At 49.5% G+C, this 17,216-nt stretch overlaps 3 protein-coding genes across 3 annotated transcripts; 1 reads left to right on the forward strand and 2 right to left on the reverse strand.

Annotated features, from left to right (window-relative positions):
• Positions 1-308: 308 nt before the first annotated feature.
• On the forward strand, positions 309-1,280 carry LOC102567981 (olfactory receptor 4E2). Its single transcript, XM_006260827.3, has one exon. It carries the CDS (start codon positions 342-344, stop codon positions 1,278-1,280), a length of 939 nt encoding a protein of 312 aa, XP_006260889.3. The 5' UTR covers positions 309-341.
• Positions 1,281-3,603: 2,323 nt separating this feature from the next.
• On the reverse strand, positions 3,604-7,007 carry LOC102565187 (olfactory receptor 4E1). Its single transcript, XM_006260816.4, has 2 exons — positions 6,918-7,007; positions 3,604-5,598 (listed from the first exon to the last, which is right to left on the reverse strand). Exon 2 carries the CDS (start codon positions 5,573-5,575, stop codon positions 4,640-4,642), a length of 936 nt encoding a protein of 311 aa, XP_006260878.2. The 5' UTR covers positions 5,576-5,598; positions 6,918-7,007; the 3' UTR covers positions 3,604-4,639.
• A 4,559-nt stretch (positions 7,008-11,566) lies between these two features.
• On the reverse strand, positions 11,567-13,311 carry LOC102568218 (olfactory receptor 4E1). Its single transcript, XM_019488681.2, has one exon. It carries the CDS (start codon positions 13,202-13,204, stop codon positions 12,263-12,265), a length of 942 nt encoding a protein of 313 aa, XP_019344226.2. The 5' UTR covers positions 13,205-13,311; the 3' UTR covers positions 11,567-12,262.
• Positions 13,312-17,216: the final 3,905 nt, after the last annotated feature.

Below are 17,216 nucleotides of genomic sequence, written 5' to 3' on the forward strand. Positions count from 1 at the left end.
TTAGAATAACTGAGTTGTATGTATGAATCCTTGGTGGGATCCAGTCATTAATAGCCTTGCTAAGGGTCTTCTTTCCTCCCTCTCTCCTTCCCACTGTTAACATGCTAAGTAGGCTTATCCAAAAAGTTTAGGGGAGCAGGGTCCCATTCCTGTTCCCTCAAAGGGTCACTTAGGCAGTGTTCCTGCTTGGGGTTATCCAGATGCTTTCAGTGGCATCAAACACTGTCTGCCCTCCGGCAGACAGCCTGGAAGTCCCTACCTGGCCTTCAGAGCTCACACCAGTTATTGATTTCTCCCTTTCCCAGGGGCCAGCTGTGGGTATCTCCCTCCGTGCTGGCTGGATGGATGGGGAGAACGGGACGATGGTGACGCACTTTGTGCTTCTGGGCCTCACAGCACGCCGGGAACTGCAGCTGCTGCTCTTTCCGCTCTTCCTGCTCATGTACCTGCTGGTGCTGGCTGGGAACCTCCTCATCCTGGTGACTGTGGCTGGCAACCGGCACCTCTACACACTGCCCATGTACTTCTTCCTGGGCAACCTCTCCTTCATTGACATCTGCCATGCCACGGTCACCGGCCCCAAGATGCTGTGGGACCTGTTGGCAGCTGAGAAGACCATCTCCTTTGGAGGGTGCATGGCCCAGCTCTTTTTCCTTCATCTCAGTGCCTGTGCAGAGATCTTCGTCCTCACCGTCATGGCCTACGACCGCTACATAGCCATCTGCCGCCCGCTGCAGTACCCCAACCTCATGCACCACTTGCGGTGTGCTGGGCTGGTAGGTGGCCTCTGGGTTGGGGCCACCATCCACTCCCTGGCACAGGTCGGCCTTGTCCTGCGGTTGCCCTACTGTGGCCCCAACATCATAGACAATTTCTTTTGCGATGTGCCACCCATTATCAAGCTGGCCTGCACCGACAGCTACCAGACCGGTGTCCTCATAGTCTCCAACAGTGGCACCATCTCCCTCACCTGCTTTCTGGCCCTGCTGGGCTCCTACCTGGCCATCCTGGTCTCCATCTGGGGCCGGGGGGCTGCTGGGCGGTCCAAGGCGCTATCCACGTGTGCAGCCCACTGGGCAGTTGTGGTGCTCTTCTTTGGCCCCTGCATCTTCATCTACACACGCCCAGCCACCAGCTTCTCACTGGACAAGGTGGTATCCCTCTTCTACACCCTGGTGACACCTGTGCTCAACCCTGTCATCTACACCCTGCGCAACCAGGAGATACAGGGCTCCATGTGGAAGCTGTGGCGCCGGGGGATCTTCTCCTGGGGGGAGTAGGGGCCATGCATGGATGGACAGATGGACGGGGGGCTGAGAAGAGGGGTGGGGTTCACACAGCGGTGCAAGGAGACTGGTGGCAGGAGATTTCCCTTGATGGGTAGGAGGGAAGAGATCGGAGTTTGGGGGTGTGGTGTCCATCTGGATGGATCTTTCCCAGGGGGAAGAGAACAAGAGGTTTTAGCCCAAGCCCTCAGTATGTATAAATCAAGGAAGAGCCTTGTGGCTCTTTCTGACTCTGACCCTCCCCTCTTCCCCCACAGAGTTGCCTACCTTCCTGGGTGACCTCACCCTAGCTAAGACAGTGCCCAGACATAAGCCCCTAGGGCACAGCTCCAGTATGCATGTGGGTGGGTGGGTGGGTGGTGGTGGTGGGGAGGGCTATCAGGGTGGTGTTACCAGTTCTACCCCTCTTTGTTTTAGCCAAGAGCTGGACATTTCCGTGGGATGTACTGGCAGGCAGCAAGCACATGGGGAGCTTTTCAGCCCAGGAGAGAGATGCAGCATGCACCCCTGTCCATGAGCCTGTGTGCAAGGGAAGAGCACATGCCTGCCCATGCATGCACACACACACCAGCAATCCTCCGCACCACATACTCCCACAGCTGCTTGTGCCCTTATGATGCATGCATGCCCTTACCTTGCACTGATGCCCAGGCCTTATAAATAATAAAGCCGAGATGCTGGGAGTCCAAGGAAAAGCAGTCTCCAGGAAGCAAGGCAAGAAATGCAGATCACACGGGGCCCAGCTGGATACAGGGTCTGATGCACTGACTAATATTCCCCCTGCATTTAACTCAAATGAAGCCCTGAGTCCCCCCACCCACCATTAAAGCTATTTTCAACACATTTTTCTTCTCTAGCATGATTCTTTCCAGGTCTGGGGCTGTGGACTCCCAGGCACCATGGGAAACACCTGTCTGCTCATATTGTGCTCTCTGGCAGGCTTCAGTGGGGTGAGGGGATATTTTCCTGTCCCCTACCCTCACTTGAGAGATAAGGTCTACTCAGCAGAGTGGGTGGGAGGGAGAGGGTTTGGATTGATGGGGGGGAAGGGGGTCAAGCAGAGATGCTTGTGTGGGGACTTGGGATTAGCTGTGTGTCACCATAGTATCTTATCGAGGGTCAACACAGTATCTGGGACTAGAACCCAGGAGTCCTGACTGCCAAAGCCCAAGTGCTCACCTGCTAGACTGCACATCACTCACTGAGCTAGGCCTAGGGTCTTGTTCCCAGCCCTCCTCCTCCCGCTTGACTGGCCACCCCTTCCATTGCCAGGCCTGAAACCCAGCGGTCCTGGCTCTGAGCCTCCCTTCTCTAACCCACAAGAGCGTCCTACCTTCCCACACCCTCACTTGGAGGGCTCCACTTCCCTCCAAGAACTGTAAAGAAGACCCAGGCATCCTGCATCCACTCTCCCCTTCTCCCCCTGGGTCAGGAACAGATGGTAGGGGATGAGCTGAGGGGCAGGCAGGACATTGGTAGCTTCTCCAAGAGTCACCCCTGAAACCCCGTTTGTGGGGTGACTACAAGGGGAGATGGATATGGAATAGCTGGGCTGCAGCCTGCTATGACTCCTGCCTGGAAGCGTGCCCCCCACCGCCCCCAAAGCAGGTCTCTATCCTGCCTTTTGCAAGCCCCCTGCCACTCCTTGTTGATGGCTGTCAGTAAGAGCCTGAATTCATGAGGCTGCTCCTCCCTGTTGGTTTGCTGGAGCTCCTAAGATGGCCCAAAGGCAATGATTAAGAGCTTGCAGGTGTGTGTGCTCTGCAGGCATTGCAGCAGCACCGAGCTGGGAGAAGGGGCATGGGACAGCAGAGCTCCAGAGAAGACAGGCAGGTCTGATCCCTGGCTGGTGTGACTCATGGCAGCTCCACCTTGGGGCAGGAGCACTGCTTAGCTTGACCCCTGCCCTCATCTTAACCCTGGCTAGGACAGCTGCTGTTGATGAAGGGGCAAGAACCCAGAGAGGGCAGCAACATGGAAACTTCCCCAGTGGGATACCCCATGCAGCCCTGCGTCACTAAAGCTGGTGAGGGACCAGAAGCCCAGAATCCCTGTTCCCAGGAAGGCCGTGCACTGAGAAAAGGGATTTTCATTCCCATCCAGAACCCAGAAAAAGCCTGGATTTGCCCTCCAAACTCAAGTGCCATGAGAGCTAATCCCAGCTTGCCTTTCTGAGGCTTCAGAATCATTCTCCATACCCTCTGAGTTTACAATATATAACCCATTTCACATCCATAGCAAGCTTGACATCAAAATCTCCACTCTTTAATTCTGGGATGACCAAACCTTTACTCCACCCCCCCCCGTGTACATTTGAAACCAAATCACTGTAAAAAACCCAAATGTTCCCAGTGCAACCAGGATGAAAACCCACCAACTAGGTTGAAATGACAGCTTCTGATGGGATGAAACAGCTTGGTTGGAGAATGCCCCTCCCTGGTGAAGCCTCACTGCTGCCAGTGGTCATGAGCTGTGGTGGCTAGGCACATTGTGCAATTATGGGTCCCAAGAGTGGTCATGAGCTGTGGTGGCTAGGCACATTGTGCTATTATGGGTCCCAAGAGGGATGCCTGTGTGAGGCAGTTGGAGGGAACTGCAGGTCTCCCCCACCCTCTGACCCTGTAGCACAGCCCTGGGTTATTGTTCAGCACAGCTGAATGCCCCAGTCTTCCTGCAGCATCACACTGGGTTATCATGAAGAGGCAAAGGACAGGGCACTCTCTTGAACTGCTATGCCCTTGCTGCCCCCACAGGCAGGTACCAAGGTGCAGGCTGTAGGTGCTGGGTTCAGGAAGCAGGGGAGGGGAGTTGCATGCTCATCCATGAGAGGAAGCAGTGACACAGAGCTTCTTGGGTAAGGGGCTCGCTGGAGGGTCAGACTGGGAGAGGCTGCTGTGGTCATTTCTACTGCGTTTGGGGAAATAGAAGCATGTATTTCCCATCCCCACCCTAATGCCAATGATAAGGACTACATCCGTCCTGTGTAACCCATTCCCCTTCCTAACAGAAACAACCCCACGGGGTCTGAGTTTGGGCTAAGCACTCAAAAAACCTCCAGGCTGCATGGACTGGTAGCAGAACCACGTATCCAGGGCACAGCCCCCGTGGACCTGTCTGCGGCATTCAAACCATAGCCCAACATCTCAACTGGGCTGGGCTGGGCGGTTCCAGTGGGAAGCTCCATGTGACAGGAGCTCTTTTGGGAGTGAAGGCAGGGATCAACCCAAACTATACCTTGAGCAAACATTGTGTGAAGGCAAGACCTGAAGACAATGAGCTGTCCAGAGGCAGGGGCACAGGGGAGCAGGGAAGACAGGTCAGACAGGACATTGACATCCCACCCTGGCCCAGTCTCATTTGTCCATGGCATTGACCTGCCAGCCCCGCAGCTTGCTGAGGGCATTCTGCATGTCCTCATTGCGCAGGGTGTAGATGATCGGGTTGAGCAGTGGGGTGACAGCTGTGAAGAATATGGACACCACCTTGTCAGCTGCCAGGCTCTTTGCAGGGCGGAGGTAGATGAAGATACAGTGGCCCAGGAAGAGTATGACGACTGTCAGGTGGGCTGCACAAGTGGACAGTGCCTTGTGCCGCCCCACGGAGAGGTGGTTCCTCAGTGAGACTAGGATGACCACATAGGAGACCACCAGCACCACAAAACAGACCACGGAGATCAGCCCTGAGTTGGAGACGATGAGCACTTCGAAGACGTAGGTGTCAGCACAGGCCAGTTTGATGACCAGGGGCACATCACAGAAGAAGTTGTCGATGGCATTGGGGCCGCAATAGGGCAGATTGAGGGTCAGGGCAGTCAGGGCCACAGAGTGGACCAGACCACCCAGCCACATGGCAGTGGCCAGCTGCAGGCAGACGCGGCGACTCATGAGGGTGCTATAATGAAGGGGGTGGCAGATGGCAGCATAGCGGTCATAGGCCATGATGGTAAGAAGGAAGATCTCAGTGCAGGCAAAGAGGTGGAGGAAGAACATTTGGGTGATACACTCCCCAAAGGAGATGACCTTCTGCTTTGTCAGGAAGTCAGCCAGCATCTTGGGCATGACCACGGAGGAGTGGCAGACATCGATAAAGGAGAGGTTGCTGAGGAAGAAGTACATGGGCATGTGGAGCCGCTGGTTGCAGGCAATGGTGAAGATGATGAGGCTGTTTCCCAGCAAGATCAGTGCATAGATGATGAAGAAGAAAGTGAAGAGAGCCAGCTCCATGGCATGGCTGGCAGTGAGGCCGGTCAGGATGAACTTGTGCACCTGGGTCTGGTTTGGCAGTGCCATGTCCTGCCTTGGCCTTCCTGCTCCTGGGAGGAGGGACGTGGAGAGAGAAGCAGGTGGTTACTTGAGGTATGGAGTAGCACGAAGTGCCCCTTCAGTGCTCTGGCCAATGCTTCAGGGAGGACTGCCACGCCACTAAAATGCCCGGCAGAAGGCTTGCCAGTGCCCGGGAGAGCAAGCGAGACGGGGTGACACAGGAAGCTCCTTCCTATCCAAGCAGACAAAGCATGAGCAAGAAGAGGGAGGACAAAAGTACATCAGTGGGAAAGCCTTGACAAATGCATGCATGAGGGCATGTGTCCCTGGGCTTCGAGCGTCCTCTCAGCCCAGACCAGCACTGGCTCGGCAGGGATGTGAAGAGGCTTATGAGGTGGCCACCATCCTGACAAACATGTCAGGGACTGGCCTCTGGATTTACAGAGCAAAAGCTGCTGCAGGCTGAGCTAGAGCCAGCTCCCAGCTGCCACTTTGGAAGCACACTCCCAGGAAGTCCTTTAATATCACAGAACAGCAGAACCACTGAGTGTTGTCCAAGCATTTCCCTTTACAAGGTTTGTCCTATGAAAAATGGAGATAGCTGATGCCAAGAAACCTTTATGGGAAGATGCTTTCTGCGATTCTCAAAGCAGCCAAAGAGGCTCCAATGCCAATAGTTTTAATGGGAACTGCGCTCTCGGGTCTTTCCAGCAGCTTTGAAAATCTCAGCAGTGATGGACTGGGATTTGCAGTGTTTTTTTTCCTTCCACAATAGCAATTTGGCCAAAAGATCTGTCATGATGTAGCTGGGATAGTCCAGGAAATGTGAGAGAGGTGCAAGGACTCCCATGGGTGAAATCTGTTATTGGACAAACTGTATAGCTGGGAGTGACGATGAGCTTTCAGGTACCTGAAGAAGGGTACTTAGTACTTGAAAACTTCTCTATGTCCCTCCCAGCTGGTCCAATAAGCTATCACCCGTGGCTCACAAAAATACCTGGGGTTTTTGTTTGTTTGTTTTGTAATTTTCTGACTTTATTTTATTTATTTTACTTCCCCCCAACCTCTTTCCCCTCTCTCTCCCTGCTTTTTTCCTCATTCTCTGCTGCTTTCAGTGGAGCATAGAAAGAGGAATTAACCGGTGACAGCTGTTAGTCGTGTTACTTCTTGCAGGTCTATAAGATGCTCGGATATGATGGCAATAAGACTCCCATGCCCACCAAACAGAACACACTTTTTCTTTGAAGGATAAGCAGCCAAGCATTAGAAAAAGCTTTCTAAGAGGACACTTAAATGCTGGTCTAGGCTACTGAGGGAGGCTGAGGACTCCCCACCACTGGAAGTTTTTAAGAGTGGCTGAGAGAATTACCTGTCAGGGATAGGACAGTTGTATGGCTTCAGCCTCCGAGCGGGGATATGGACCGTCTGCCCTCCTGCAGCAGCTGGCACTCCAACAATTTCTATGATCTATTTGGATAAAGGGAAAGATGCATGACCTTTTTCAATGCAAAATCTTTCCCAAGGCCTCTAGACTAGCAGGGACCAGGGTGGTCAATTAGTTTGACCTCCTGTCAGAGAGTTTCATGGAGCAGTCGCTGCCCCAAGCCCAGGACACTGGAATACCTCCAGCCTGGATACTGGTTCCAGTCTGGATCTGTCCAGCTTCTGGACTCCTAGTTTTCCAGGAGGCAGCCTCTTAACAAACATGACCCATCATTCCTGGTTTTGTGACCCTGTATTTGGCAGCATGAAGCTGCAGGGGTTTTTTTATACAGTGATATGGAGTAGCATGTTCTGGCTTTACCTAGACATCCCAGCCTGGCAGAGAAGGGTCAGCTTCTTTGCAGGGGTCAGCCCACACATTTCCAGGCAGTAAAACCCCCAGTGCCGTGGGTCAGGGCCTTAGCTGGGATGGACACATTGAGGATGAGAGCCAGATGTGGGTTTCTGGCCCCCAGAGCAGTGAGGTGCTGAAACTACATATCCTGCTGTGCAACACACCTGCATAAGTTGGCACCTGGGGTTATTGGGGGCAGGTGCCGGCATGAATGGGAGATGGGGCCCAGTTGCACGGCTCCTTTCTCCTGTGTTCTGGCAGATGTTTCATTTCACTCTTTTTTCAATTGAACATTGAACAGTTTGGCCAAAACAGTCCTTTTTTACCCCCCAAAATGCCCCAAACAAAAACCTGAGGTGTGAAAGCTTTTGGCCAGCCCCACTACTCACTCCAGAACCAGTGCCACAGACACGAGTGGCACAGCTTACAGAGGAAGTGGCTGGGTGCCTGGGTCAGAGCGGGCACACCTGAACTTGCTGAGGGCTCTCTCTCCCTGGCATCTGCTGGAGCTCACCTGAAGCCCACTCTGCTGTGGTTTTACAGCCACTCAAGCACATTAGTTAAACCAAAGCTACCCTGGGCATTTAAATCTGTACTCATACTTCCAACTGCAGAGCAGGGTAGCTTCATGGAGGAGAGAACAGACACCCTGTAAAGACAGGCAGAGTCAGAGGCCTCCAGCTGAGGCTTGACAGGAGGCAGAGGCTGCAACTTCCAAAAGGTGCTTAATGAAAACAGGACAGCAAAGTCCCAAATGGTCTGATGTTAGCGTAGGAAAAAAAAGAAGCAATAGCAAACAAACAAAGCCCCCTTCTCCCTTCAAACAAGCAAACCCCCAGACATATACATATATAATATATATATATATGTATACAAACACACACACAATTTTAAACATGCAAAAATTGCATTACAAAAGCCTTTTACCTTTGTGGTAGTTTCCAGTGAATTTAGGACTCCCTTCTGATGCTTTGCTCCAGTAAAAGGAATGAAGGACTGCTTGGTCCAACAGAGGCAGGCACCTTCTCTCTCAGTGCCCCTTGCTTTAATTTTGATGACCATCATAAGGTGGAGAAAGAGGCAGCTGTCCTTCTGGGGCAGGCAGGTTGCCAGCGATCTCAGATTCACCCTTGAGCAGGTTACATTTTTGCTCCTGGCCTTTGCAGGAATTTATCTTAGGAAAGTTCTCTCGATTAGCTTTCCTGCAGTCTCTGATATATGAATATGAAGCTGGCTGTCTCCTAATCTTCTTCCCTGGCAGCCCCTGGGCTAAGCCTCTGCGCTGCTAGTCTGAGAAGATAACCTCCCACCTTCATACAATCGTTTCTAAATGGATCTCTCCTGCAGGAGTCCCCTGTAACATCTCACTCTGGAGAGCCAGAGTGGTTCCAGTGCACTTATCCCCAAATACATAAACTTCTGCCTTGTTATTGAGCCACTGCGAAGCAGTGTCATTTTGGGCTGGACACCAGGCTGCGGGGAAGCTGCGCGCTCTGGGGAGCTGGGGTCGGGGCGTCACTTTGCAAAAGTGGAGCCACACTGGGAGTTGTTAAGAAGTTCAGAGTTTCTGATCAAGGGATGAACCATGCAAGCAATAAGCAGGTGCTGCTGGGAGCTGTGTCCAGGGGCCAGGTCTCCAGTTGGTGTAAATCAATAGATCAACACTTTTTTTATGCCAGCTGAGGACCCAGATCTTGGGAATTTGCCAGTTTTCCCCACACACAGAGCTTGCCCTTTTCATTGTGCTGTACATTAACTGTCTGGCAGACTGACCCCCGGGTGACTGAGCGCAGAATTCATACCATGGGGTTGCTGGCATTGGCTTGGTCTGAGCAGAGAGACAATAGAGTTACTAGGGGCTGGGGCAGGGGGGACTCATTTTGCTGTGCTGGGAACTTATTTTCTGCAGCTATTCAATATTCCTCTAGCAAAAGCCCCTGCCTGATACAGACCCACTGCCCCAGGCACCCACCCAGAGAGTCTGGATGGGAGCCAAACACACAACTTCAGCAGCAATACAAGAATAACAATGCGTGTGACCACCAAGACCTTGTGTTTTTGCCGCTCCTTGTTTTGGTGAAATATCTGCCTAGTGCCTACAATAGGCAAAAGCACATATTTAAATTATGCTAACTCTTTATTGGCTTTGTATAAGATAGAAACACAGTGGCTGAGATTGCTGAACAGCTCAAGGGAGATGCTAATTGAAAAATGGAGGAAGAAAATGGCTGAAGTTGCTCCTATTCTTTGGGTCTCAAAGTACAAAAACAATTCATTGCAACTGGAAGCGAAGGGGATGGAAATGTCTGTTACACTTTGGGGGCAAATTTTGAAATTTTAATTGGTCCTTTCCCCTTTTGTGGCAAAGCATGGTAAAAATGAGCCTGGTCCAGGACAGTAGCTTGTTATTTGCTCATTCAGTCATTTTCCCCTTAGCTGCTTGATTGCTTTCCCACAGTTGAGAGTTATAGAATGGATAACACGAGAGACTGCAGACACACCACTTCCCCAGACAGCTCTCACATTGTTGCATTCAGTGGCAAAAAAAAAGATGAAGGAACACCAGTGGTGGGAAGAAAGGGAATACTTGCATTCTCTTACTGCTTCCTTTCTCCTACTGGTCACGCTGGAGGAGAAAGCAAGCAAGTGAGAAATAATGCATATATTTTAATAATGCATATTATTCCCCACCCTCCCTTTAAGGCTTTTTTTTCTCCAGCTTTTGGAAAAAAAGGGAGAGAACTGGATAGGAAGTGGGAATTCTCCAGCAATTTCAAAATCAGGCATTTCTTAAAACACTTTTAAAACTGACTTAAAAAAATCCATTTGGGATACAAGCCCATGTATTTCAACAAGAATGCTTCATCAAAAAAAGAACTGCAATCAGCAGCAGGCATCAGGCAGTATGGCACAGTGTCTTTTTTAAAGGTCTGTAGGTTCCTAAAGGACTTGGTTGGCTCCTAGAAGGGTTTATAGAAGTGCCTAAGTGAGCTTGGTGCCAAGTCCCAGTGATTTCAGGCAGAATCTAAGCCTCAGTGTGTGCTGAAGATAGCTGAAGCTGGGAAACCTTTGTGAGAAGAGGTTTTATTAGATTCTCAAAGAGGCTCCAATGGGAGCTGGACTCTTGAGTCTTTGCAGCAGCTTTGGAAATCTCAGCTGTAATGTGATGGGACTTGCAGTGGAGAGTAGGGCCCGACTGTAGAGGTGAGGTAGGAGTTGGGTAAATGGCCTCAGCTCTTGGGATAATAAGAACTACCAGACTGGCTCAGGTCCAAGGGCCAGAATGCAGCCCGTAAGAGCGGCTAGCTCCGGGCGTATCAAGGATGCTTCTGAGGCAGCTTATATGAGCGTAGTGAGATTAGGTGCAGACCAGCCTGTCTCTGACACTGTTAATTCCAATGGAAGCTGGGCTCTGAGGGTGCATCTACATGTGTACTTTAATGCGCACTAGCCTATTTAATGTTGCATTAAAGTGTCACTGAAAAAACAGTGCTATTTAATTCATGAGCCTTAAACTAGATTAATGTGCATTAAGCGTCACTTAAAAATCATGCTCTTTAGTTAATGTATATTAAGACAGGCCAATGTGCATTCTCCTAGTACTTCACAATGGAGGGTGCCTGTACATGAGTGTAGAGGCTGCTCTGATGTGCTGTAATTACAGTGTGTTGGAGCAGACTTGATTCATTGAGCAGTCTCCTGCATCAGCATTTCCGTGCTTTAAAATGCCAGTGGCGGCACTTGAACTAAAAGGTCATCAAACAAGCTTTAGTCCAAGTGCCCCGCTACCATTTTGAAGCACAGGTATGCTGGTATGTGAGATGCCGAGGTGCCCCAAGAGCCACTTTAATTGAAGCGTTGCCCCCCACAAATCCCAAGACCATGTGTAAAAAGTGCCCGGAGGTACTAGATCTAATGTGTATTAACCAAAGCATGCTAGTGCACAGGTACATGCACCCTGAGCTCCCTGAGGAACAACCCCAGGCATGGTGCAGAGCTGGTCAGAAAACTGATCCCCCCCAATAAATATATTGTTGCTAAAAACTTTTTTTTGAGAGATTTTGATTCCTCTCTGGAAAACCCTTAAAACATCGACGACAACAACAACAACAACAACGCAGCTTTCCATTTTAATTGCTTGTTTCTTTGCGTATTGGTTTTAAAAAATGAACACACTGAAGTTTTCAATTTTTGGATTCTTTGTTTTCCTTCAGATGCCTCTTCATTTTTACAGTAGAACAACACAGGAAGAAAGCAGAAATGGGAAATAGAGAGGTGTCACCTGCCAAAAATCTAAAACCTGAAAATATATATATTTTTTTCAGTTTTCCAGAACTAAAACAAAATTGGAATGAAAACATCACTTACAAATTTTCCATAAAAAAAAAAAGGAAGAAAGAAAAAAGAAACATGAAACGGTATTGTGGATTTCTCAGCTTTCTCCCACTTGTCTACTAGTTCTCATCTAGGAAAAACACTGAAAGCAAAATAAGATCCCTATACATAACTGAAAATCCAATTCTCATTTGTTGAGATTCGACACAACATGGAAACTTTCAGTTCACTCAAAATTCACCCGCCAAAAACTAGAAATCAGATTAATGGACTTTTTTTTCCAATTCTTAACAAAACCATCTCTGTTGAAGCCCTGTATTTAGATGGGAAATGCTCTTGGTGGCAAAGTGGGGGTGGAGTCTGGCTCTGACAGAGCTGGATCAGACCCCAAATACCAGGCACCTCAGGGAGCAGAGAGCCAAGGACAACGACAGTGGAGCTACCATGGTTGGTGCAAGGAGAGAAGGGGAAGAAGTATGGCCATGATGGGCACAGTCAATGGAAGCAGCTGGCAGGAAGCTGTGGGGTCCATGTTCCAGCCCCTACTTCTCCGCATCCACTTTACCCCCCATCAGCTTGTTGAGAGCCCTCTTCATGTCCTCATTGCGCAGGGTGTAGATGATGGGGTTGAGCAGTGGGGTGATGGCTGTAAAGAAGACTGACACAACCTTGTCCTCGGCCAGGCTGGTGGAGGGGCGGGAGTAGATGAAGATGCAGTGACCCAGGAAGAGTGTGACAACCGTCAGGTGGGCTGCACAGGTGGACAGCGCCTTGCGCTTCCCCATGGAGAGGCGGCTCCGCAGTGAGGTCAGGATGACCCCATAGGAGACCACGAGCACCACAAAGCAGACCACAGAGATGAGTCCTGAGTTGGAGACAATGAGCACCTCGATAACATAGGTGTCTGTGCAGGCCAGCTTGATCACAGGTGGCACGTCACAGAAGAAGTTGTCCACCTCCCGGGGCCCGCAGTAAGGCAGCTTGATGGTCATGCTTGTGAGGGCTAAGGAGTGCACTGTCCCACCCAGCCACAGCACGCCAGTCAGCTGCAGGCAGACACGGCGGCTCATAATAGTGAGGTACTGCAGTGGGCGGCAGATGGCCACGTAGCGGTCATAGGCCATGACGGTGAGGAGGAAGATCTCAGTGCAGGTGAAGAGGTGGAGGAAGAACATCTGGGCCACACAGCCCCCAAAGGAGATGGTCTTCTCTGCAGAGAGGAAGTCAACCAGCATCTTAGGCACTGTGACAGAGGCATGGCAGATGTCGATGAAGGAGAGGTTGCTGAGGAAGAAGTACATGGGCGAGTGGAGCTGCCGGTCATGGACAATGGTTACTAAAACAAGGATATTCCCAGCCAGGGTCAGTAGGTAGAGAGGTAGGAAGACCATGAAGAGGACTCTCTGCATTGTGGGGTTGGAGGACAGCCCTACCAGGATGAATTCCCTCACCATTGTTTGGTTCAGGGTCACCGCCTTGTCCATTCTTGTCTCTAGAGGAGAAAGGACATTGCTGGGGAGGTCAGGCAGAGTTCCCCGAGGTGGGTTCGGGGCCCCTAGACCCCAGAAGAACAGTAGTGTACACAAGGAGCCAGCCCTCACCTGTATACACAAGAGCACACAAGGGTCTATAGGACCCAGCTGCATCAGGACAGTTTCCTTATTGTTTTCCACTGTGCAGGGAGCAGTGACCATCTCATTTCTCTGCTGCTAGGGATGCAGGGCCCCTGGACACCGAACTGGAAGGGGACTCCAGGACCACAGGTTATCCCTCATTTTCATGGCAGCCTTTCAGATATCTGAAGTCTGCTATCATCTTTCCCCTTAATTACTTTTTCTCCAAACTAAACATACCCAGATCTTTCAACCTCCCCTCATACTCCTTCATCGTTTTTTGTTGTCTACCTCAATCCTCCCCACTTTCTCCAAATCTTTCTTCAACTGTGGATCAACTGTGCATGTAGTAGTCTATGTGAGGTCTAATCAGCACCAAGTGGAGTGGCACTATTACCTCCCATGTCTTACATCTAATAGTCTTATTGACACCAGCCAAAGTGACATTTGCTTTTTTTGTAACTGTGTGACACCATTGGCTGAGTCTGTTGGCACATCAAAACCCCCAGACCCTTCTCAGGTGTGAATCCCCAAGGGAGTTACCTCCCATTCTGTACTTGTGAATTCAGTTATTTTCCCGTAGGTGTAGCACCTTCCATTGAATTGCACTGAACTTCATCCTATTCTCTCTAGCCCAGATCTCCAGTCTATCACAATCCTTCTGACTTCTACTCCAGTTTACAGTCCTTCCCAGATTTGTGTCCTCTAAAAACTTGATACAGAGGCTCTCTATTCTGGCATCCAAATCATTGACAAACATGCGAAACAGCACCGCACACAGGATGGACCCCTGTGAAACCCCACTGGAAACCTCCTGCGACTCTGACATTGATCCATTCATACTTGCCCTTTGTTAGCCCTGTGGGATAATTAAAACAGTACTTTCTTTTAGCCCATGCACATACACTTTACTTACAAGAAGGCTGCATGACACACTATCAAATGCCTTACTGAAGTCTAGAAATACTATACCCACTGCACTCCCTTCATCTACCCAGCTAGCTACTTTGTCAAATGGGTTTGGCATGATTCATTCCTAATAAATTGCTGCTGGCTGTTCATGATCTGCCTTCCCCTTTCCAGAGGAAGATATAGGTGGTCCTGCTTTTGAGCAGGGAGTTGGATTAGATGTGACCTCCTAAGGTCCCTTCCAACCCTCATTTTCTGTGATTCTGTGAAACTGGCTTCTTTATAAACTACCCCAGTAACTTCCCGAGGTGCTGAAGTCCCGAGAGGCTGACTGGTCTGTGATTCCCTGGGGTTCTCCTTTTCCCAATTTTCAAAGAAAGGCACTATGCCAGCCCTTTTTCAGCCCTCCAGGACCTCTCCTGTCTCCCACAACTTGGAAAATATTATTGCCAAGGGATTCAAGATCCTTTCTGCCCGCTCCTTGAGATGGGTTACTGGGTCCAGTTCCATGTTGTTTCAGGGAAGCATGTTGTGTGACCTCACACTCTATATTGCATCTCATCCCTGCCTATTGCACCAGCCCTCAAGGTCACCCAGTCCCTATGACACCTCTCTATTGCCTATGCCTTTTTGCTGCATGCCATCAAGCCATTTGAACAGAGGTACAATAGGCAAAGGGCATGAAGGAAAATGGGGCCCAGAGAGTGGAAGTGACCCACAGAAATTCTGTGGATGGCTGAGGTCTCAACCAATGGACCATCCTGCTGAAGAGCTTGATGCTTCCTTCTTTACAACACTCAAGGGACCGTTTCCTCAAAGAATAACAAGTGCAGTTCTTATCTATGATCCATCTGCCTCCACATCTACTACTTCTTCCCTCCACAGTACCTCTACACTGACCCACCCATCCTTCTTGCATTTGATCCCATGACAACATGGTTTGATTACCTCGGGAGAGACTTTTACAAGCACACAGGGCACTTTGGCACATAGAAAGACTGTGGGATTTCAGCAGACAACCACTGAGGGTGCCTTTGTGAATATCAAAGGATGCCTCCCTGCACCCAAATCACCTGTGGCTTTGAAGGGCCCCTGCCACCCCTTGGGCTGGTGCGCAACCCCCATTGGCTGCTCCAGGATGCAGTTGTTGGGGTAGAAGTGACATCTGTCCATGGTGCTGAAATAGGAAGGGGCATTTTACAGCTAGGTTGTCCAAGGTGTGGAAACACATATGTAAATAGAAGGGGGAGAGGGAGCAATGTGTAGTAAAGTACATGATTTTACAGGTATTTAGGCATCAAACCCCTGCTGAATTCTGAGAGAGCCTGGCTCCTAAATACCTTTGAAAATCTGGCCTTGAAAGCCTACTGCTGTATGCAGGAGTCAGGTACTGAGGCATTGCTGAAAATTTTACTTAGATGCCTACTTGTATCTTTAGGGAACAAAATAATTGTAAATACCTGAGCCCTAACTCCTTTATATGGGCCGCAGAGCCAGGCATGTCAGCACTGCTGACAACCCTCTGCAAGCCTCTCGGAATAATTGTGCATCTGGCCTGAGATTTCTACAAATGGGACTAACATGAAATACATCCCTAGTTAACCCAGACCAAATATCTTGGAAACTCTGCTTTTAAGGCTGATTCTTAGTAGTTTCTGAGAGCTATTTTCTCTCCAGTAAAAAGGGGTGAGCGACTGTTAGGAAGCTATGCTAGTGGCAAACCCTAACTCCTTGGTGTTTAACTTTATCAGCAAAGCACAGATCAGACCACGATCCACTCTAGCTATTCTCCTCTCCCTCTCTACTAGACATTGATGTAATGCTTTTTGACACCCTTCCATTAGAAACTGATATACACTGTGAATTGGGGAAATTTACTTTCCTTATGGTTATGATTTTACTAGACTTTGTGAATGTTAACTCCTGAGGCTCTTGCTAACCACAGACTCACCCCTGAAAGCTGCTAAGATAGTGTTATCTAATGTTCTTAGTCTACATCATTTTTTTCTCAGAAAAGTTTACAATTGTGGACCTGCTATATTGAAATGCTCTAACCAGGAACCTCTGGGTTTTAGTCCCAGCAGGAGCCTCACACACCTTGCTCTCAATTCCCAGCTTTAGTTTCAAACAACACCCAATTTTCTAATGATACCATGATTCTAAGGAAGGTGAAGTCCTCCCTGCCCCAACACATATAGAAGCAGAAGAGGAAAAAAAATTATTTCCTGGCCCCAAGTGGCAAGCAGAAAATCCCAGAAGCCTGGGAAATATCCATAGTAGACAATAGATGTAGCTATTCCTAGACCATCCTGACCTAATGTTTGACCAACCTCTTCTTAAACACCCGCAATGAGGGAGATTTCATAAGTTCCCTAGGTATCTATTCCAGCACATAGCTGCTGTAACAGTGAAAAAGTTCTTGATATCCAACCTAAACCTACTTTCCTGCAACTTCAAGCCATTGTTCCATGTCCTACTCTCTGCAACAAGAGAGAAAAGGTGTCCTCCCTCTTTTTTATGGCAGCCCTTCAGCAATTTGAAGACTGCTATCATGTCCCCTCTTAAGCACCTTTCCTGGAAGCTTAATGCCTAGCTCCTTCAGTCTCTCTTCATATGATTTGCCTTCCAAGCCCTGTATCATTTTTGTCACCTGCCTCTGGACCCTCTCTAACTTCTCCATGTCCTTTTAAAGCTATGGAGCCCAAAACTGCACACAGTAATATGAGTTACACCCCCAAGTACCTGTCTCAGCCTGGCTGTAAGTGATCACAATAACTCTTTATGGAGAGTCTACAAAACACCCCACAGACCCTCAGCATTTATATACAGTGGCAGAGCTACACCCCATTCAGGACAGTCAGTAGTAATGCTAATTAACACTGGTTGTCAATTTTCCTTTGCCATATTTCTATGGTAGGAAGTTGGGTTTTGGATGACCCTGCACAGGGGAATCATTACTGATGGAATGGGAACA

Source organism: Alligator mississippiensis, chromosome 7 (genome assembly GCF_030867095.1).
Source record: "Alligator mississippiensis isolate rAllMis1 chromosome 7, rAllMis1, whole genome shotgun sequence".
In the NCBI taxonomy this organism is placed as follows: domain Eukaryota; kingdom Metazoa; phylum Chordata; order Crocodylia; family Alligatoridae; genus Alligator; species Alligator mississippiensis.

Coding starts and splice junctions, on each gene's coding strand:
- LOC102567981 (XM_006260827.3), top strand. CDS start 342: ATGGATGGGGAGAACGGGACGATGGTGACGCACTTTGTGCTTCTGGGC.
- LOC102565187 (XM_006260816.4), bottom strand. CDS start 5,575: ATGGCACTGCCAAACCAGACCCAGGTGCACAAGTTCATCCTGACCGGC.
- LOC102568218 (XM_019488681.2), bottom strand. CDS start 13,204: ATGGACAAGGCGGTGACCCTGAACCAAACAATGGTGAGGGAATTCATC.